Below are 6,001 nucleotides of genomic sequence, written 5' to 3'. Positions count from 1 at the left end.
AAAAAAAAAAAAAGAATTCATCTCCTGGTCTGTTCCCATTCACGGGGGACCAAACTGGCCCTGGAGCACAGAGAAAGGCCGTCCCTCGGTGCTAGCGTGCATAGGGACAGATGGCCTCGCTTTTCACACGGTGCTTTCCTCTGACCCCATTACAAGATTAAAGAGCTGGCTAGGACTCACCTGTCTCAACTCCTGGACTTCATCCTTTAACGCATAGACCGTGTCAACAAGGCTCCTGAAACAGAAAGCGGGACCAACACCTGAACCGGGATGGGAGTGAGGACGCCGCCGCACGGAAGCGCTCCACCAGGAGGCACGACAACGCCCTGCCCGCTAACCGTCCCGCTCCGCGTGCCCTGCAGCAGCCCGGTTAAGGCTAGCGCCCACCCCCACCTCCCCACCCTGAAATGCTGGGGGGTCGCTTACTTCTCCTCGATCACCGTCTGACCATTACTCTTGGTTTCTTCAACTATCATCTTCTCTTCCTCTGGAAGCAAAACTTGTGGAGCAGACTCTTTGCGTGAACCTATGATATTAAAACAACAGAAACACAAACAAACCCACAGGTGAATGCCGTGGTGGAAGTGAAAACCTGACTCAATAACACAACTTAAACATTACTATTAAATCCCGGGGATTGTGTTATGAAACTCTCTAGATACAACACAGGAAGGGCAACTTTTTACCAATTTTCTCCACTTCTGCCTAGCGAACTCAGTCCTTCTCATGCCTAAAGCATCTAGATGCAAGGAAGCATCAGCCTTTAGGTGATTTATTAAGCTTCGGTTCCTTCATGAATCGGGATCAAATCCTGAAATCTTCCACAGGTAGCAAGGTCCTGACCCCAGTGCCCTGTATGTTTTGGAATAAATACCAAAAAAATTGGGGGGAACATCTGAATCAAACGTTGAGACCAATCATTCTGGGCGTTTTAGAAAGATGGGCCAGACAGTGGCACGCACAGAGTGCTCATAAATGCAAACAGCTGACGAAATGCTTAACTCTAGAATAACAAGTAAAAATAAAGGTTGAGACACGTGGTTTAGAAAAACTGAGATTTATTACTTCTTTCGTAAAAACCTCATTTGACATTCCCTGGAACATACACATTTTCCCAGCGGAAGGCGGTAAAGCGCTGACGATGTTGGAGGGAGGCGTGCGCCATTTCTCCGGGGCCCACACTGCAGCCTGCCTGGGCCCCGTCCCGAGGAACACGCGCCATGGGATGGGTACTTTAGAAACCGGGAAACCCAAATATCTCACGGGTAAGAAAGGAGACTCCCATCTTTTTTAAGGACACGAAAAAGAAAATCTGAGGTAGTGCTTTCTTAAACTTTGAAACAACTTCTATCTTTGAAAAATATCAGATGCGAATTTGAGGGAAGAATCTACCACAGAATGCAAACGCCTGCAAGTGGTATTTTGATAAACATTTCTCCATCAAACAAATACACTTGGTGTTTGACGGCTGCTAACGGATTACAGAGATGCTGTTACAACTCGCTGTCTCCTGGTTTACCTTTAGTCTGCCTTCCGCAAGGTCTGCCAAACTCTACGATGGCTGTGCCTCCTCGCGTCATGGGGACATTCAGCAGGACACCGATTTTCTTAAAGATAGGGTTTGAAGTATAGTTTCACCAGCACTTCAGTGTCAGCTTAATCCCCTCTGAACAGGACTAGCAACTACCATCAAAGCTTGACGGCCACAGGGCTCCACGCCACAGGGCAGGGGGCTGGAGTTTGCCGGCCACGGGGCCTTGGCCTCGACTCTCCCTGCTGCCACCTGGACAACTGCACAACCTGCTCCGTTCCCGTCGCACAGCCTGGGAAGGACGTCAGATCCAAGTGCACCGTGACACGTAACGGCAGGAACTGGACAAAGCTAGGATGCGGACCACCTCCTGCCGTGCCGTCCCAAGCACGAGAAGATTAAACTCCGGGCAAGCAAGTGCCGTTCTGTGTCCCGCAGCGCGCGCTTCGGCACGTACATACGTCTCCGGCCCGAGGGAGGAAGGGCCCGTCGGGGCATCAGTAACTTTAGTGCTCCGATCGGATGGGGCACTTAGGTTTCCGTCACAAGCCGCCACAGCAGGTGTGTGGGTGTGCATCAGCGCACTGCCGGTCTCCTGTCCGGCCCCGTCGCTGCCAGGGACTGGGACGCGTCACTCTGCTGTACCCCTCACTAAGGGGCAGACCCCCACCCCGTCACAGTCACCCATCCCCACGGGGAATTACTCTTCAGACAGAGGGCAACATCCTTCAAGACACAGCTCCTGAGAGGGACATGTTTCTTAAGACATCACTACGCTGACAGTCGGCCTCCTGGAGTAGCGCCGACTCCAGGCACGTCATCTTCTAGATCCTTCGGGGGCTTCTGGGCCACAGCAGAAAATACTGCTTAGGAAGGAAATTGGTATATGGGACAAATAAGGGAAAGCTCAGCGGTACCAGCCAAGGTGAGAATTCTGAAGGCCGTGGAACATCCCGTGCTTCCAAGACACGCAACGTTACCTCCGTTTTCATCAGGAGAGTTAGTTAGCTCATGTGCTGTTTTCCCCAGAAAAACAAAGGGATTCATAAAAATTCAAATGTGTATACCACAGGTGTAGGAAAAAACGGTTTCAGTGAATTTTCGCCATGGAGAGAGGTCATGAGTCAACTTAGTTGGCTCCTAAGTGCCCCGCCCCTGCCACCCGCTCTGTGTTACGGTCAGATGAGAACAGGTCCCAGCTGTGTGTCCATCACCCCCAGCTGGAAATACGACGTCTCATTAGCTCATCCACGTGAGGACACGACAGGATGAGAAGTTCACCGGGCAGCGCTGTGGGAAAACGGGCTTCCTCGCATCTCTCTCCGGCTATTTTCACACCTTGTAGCTTCCTGGGCTGCCCGCTGATGTGAGGCGCTCCCAGCTTCAAGCAGCAGGAGAAACAAGGGACACCTGTGTCGTAAGGACAAGGGTCAGACGGCAGGCGCTGTCCCGTCCGCACGAGTAGGGAGGCCCAGGGCTCGTAAAGCAGAACAGAGCTAGCCAACTCTGCAGAGCTGCTCTGAGAGTTTAAGAATCACATTTAATATCTTTTACCAGGTAAAGTCACAAAAACGAAAGCCTTCAAACCCGCCACCGTTACGTAACGGAACATCAGGGGACTGAAAGCCCGTGAGCAGCAGTACGCGACGGTTACTTTTGGAAATACACTGAAAGCACACCAGGATTTATTATACAAGCTTAAATTTGAGAATGCTATAGGCAGAATGTACGGACTTAACGGCTTGATTCCCGAAAGATGCTGGTGTGGAAAATGAAGATCATTTACTAGCCTGCAGAGAAATCCATATGATGCTAGTAATGCGCCCAGTTTCAGTGGAAGAGGTTTCTACAAGGACAGAAAACTTGGTTTTTCAGAAAATTCAACAGAGGAATGTTCTCCAGCCAGGTTTATAAGTAAGTCTGTTCTCACAGAAATAGCCAAGTTTTACAAAGTAGATTTAACAAGTTATCTCAAAGATCCCTTGGGTATTTTTAGAGGGATCACAGCATGTTTTCCCTGAATTACTTAGTTTGGCAAAACAACAGAACCCGCCAAGAATGTTCTGTCACTTTATTTAAAATGCTCTAAGAGGGGCTGAGACACAGATGAATGGGTTCATGATGGTCCAGCACATTCAAGGTCTGCGTTTCCAGGAGGTAACGGGTACGAGCGCTGTCGGTAGTCCATCGTGCTGGCGTTCGTGCGGTGACCTCTCTGGGGGGCTACTGCTCCAGGCCCCCGGGAGGGAGTGTGCGCCCTGACCGGAAGCGCTCGTCTGGAACGTGCCTGAAGTCGCTCACATAGCGAGCAGAGACGTCTCTCCCCTCCCACCCCCGGCACACGGACGCTGGCCCCCCACAGCGGCCTCTGCTACACAGCCCTCTCGTCTACACCATCTGGGGACTCAGGTCTGCACTTCCTGGAGAGCAGCCGTGCGGCACCTGGACCATCGCCCGCCCGGCCCCCCCATCAGAAAGGGGCCCCCCCGGAATAACGCTCTGTGTAAACCGTATGGCGTCACCTGCTTCCTTTTCCAGCCTCAAAGTGCCTTCTCGGTTTGGGGGTATTTTGCTGTCCCTCCACCTTCTAACACAGGGGTTCTGCACCACATCGCCTCGGAAAATGCCGACGGCTACGGCCACTCCTGGAAGGTCCACCGTGCGCATGGGGCACGCTGACGGCTTTCACCAGGTGTGTAGTAGAAACACCCACTTACTTTAACTCAGCATTTCCTCAAGTCGCCTGAGTGCCGCGCCTTTCAGCAACATTCCACAGTTGTGTGTGTCGCGGTTTAAAAGGGGTGTTGGGCTAGCCTAGAACCCTGTCTGCATCTAGAAGGACATGCACACAAGTGCCGGCTGGATTTGCTGTTCGGTGCAGGGGTGACTACAATGAGCTGTCATCAGCACTTAGCACCAGTCCAGCCCTTCTCCAACCGGAGGACTCCGGAGAACGTGTCCGCAGAATCTGGCTGTGGAGGCCACGGATGGACACGCTGTGGGAGCTGCACACTGCCGCACGGCGGGAGACAGGAAGGCGAGCCTGTGCCCTCAGAGGTGTGCTCTACCAGCTGGGGACACGTGGAGCCCTGCCTCCCACAACACCTGCACCCCTCAGAGCACCGTGGGTCTTTGCGGAACACACATCTAGCGAGGGCCGGTGCCGCACAGAGCAGGGGACTCAAAGCCCGGGCGCCTCTCCGTGGTTAGACTGCCACCTGACCGGACACGCAGACAGAACACACGGCTCAGTCAACTCCGGGGCACACAAGGGCTAGCGCGTGGGTGCGTGTGCGCGTGCGTGCGTATGCGTGACAGGGTCAGCCTGCGTCAGAAGCCTAAACATGGTGTTTGTCAGAAAAGATCATCTGCTCGTCTGGCCAGCAGTCGAGTACGTTTGTGGCAGAACTCCATAAATTCTAATTCATCATCTTTCTAAAATCTGCACCTAATTATGCTCAAGCGAAACTGAACTTTCAGAATGAAGGAAAATATTACAACTTTTAAAAGAAATCTATTTAATAAAATCTCTCCCAAAGGTCATTTGTTATTTATGGCTATCATAGGATTCTAATTTTTTTCTTAGGAAAATGTGAGGAATCTCCTTAGGGAACCATCTGCATCTGTTTACCATTTGCACCCTTCCCTAGCCCCACGCGGACACTCCTTTTCACTTCTTAGCCAGCTGGGCATGCACTTTATAAAACAAAGATTAAAACTGACCTTAGTCTTAAAAAAATAAAAAATCTATTAAAGTTAGGCTTTTTTTTTTTTTTTCCCCATTTATGCACAACAAAACCAAGAGTGCTTCTTTCTGAAAACAAGCCTTTCAGGGACCAAAAACTTCTTTAAAAAAAGAGGGAGAAAGGAAATAAAAGCGTGTCGGGAGTCACCCTGTATCATCTAGAAGGTATTTATTCTAAGGAAGTGCATGTCTCTCTCTCAAAGCAGACAGAAAGTGTCCCATTGCCTGGCCTTCCTCTGGAAGACAACATACAGGAGAACAGCCAAATCATATTCAGTTGCAAAAGCTATGCTACTCCCCCGCCCCCCAGATAACAAATATTAAAAGCCACAGGCTAGCAAATGCAAAATTTATTTCAACTGTACATAACAGATGTCTTTTTTATAAAACAAACACTTCATTGCCATATGCAACCACAGACAATATGCATACTGTACAGTACAATGCAACCTTCAGGTGTACATCCAACGGAGTCTTCAAATGGCCGTCACCCGCTAAAAATGGCTTTCCCATTCACAGAGAAAAAACACAATATAGAGATTTTTTTTCAAGGTCTTATACCACTATATACACATTACTGTGTTTTGGCAGTTTTACGCAAAACACACACTTAATATAGCTTATATACCGTGGCAAGGGTAAACTCAAGGTCCACACCACGGGAGGCCCGGGACGGCTTCCACCCACCTGCGGGTTCAGGGCCCACGCCCGCACGCTACGCACTA

At 50.5% G+C, this 6,001-nt stretch overlaps 1 protein-coding gene across 4 annotated transcripts in view; it reads right to left on the bottom strand.

The window, feature by feature from the left end:
• Positions 1-96: 96 nt before the first annotated feature.
• Positions 97-6,001, bottom strand: part of ARHGEF7 (Rho guanine nucleotide exchange factor 7) — a 125,289-nt gene continuing 119,384 nt past the window's right edge. For all 4 annotated transcript variants that reach the window (XM_081815211.1, XM_081815212.1, XM_031035863.2 and 1 more), the window contains 2 exons: positions 427-526; positions 97-235 (listed from right to left, as the gene is read on the bottom strand). In XM_081815211.1, the coding sequence (XP_081671337.1) occupies positions 124-235; positions 427-526 (212 nt within the window). In that variant the 3' untranslated portion in view covers positions 97-123. The remainder of the gene's footprint in view (positions 236-426; positions 527-6,001) is intronic.

Source organism: Leptonychotes weddellii, chromosome 3, assembly GCF_054177405.1.
Source record: "Leptonychotes weddellii isolate Sample4059 chromosome 3, ASM5417740v2, whole genome shotgun sequence".
Lineage (NCBI taxonomy): Eukaryota > Metazoa > Chordata > Mammalia > Carnivora > Phocidae > Leptonychotes > Leptonychotes weddellii.
The sequence above is the reverse complement of the archived record's forward strand: the minus strand, read 5'-3'. Positions and strand labels throughout refer to the sequence as shown.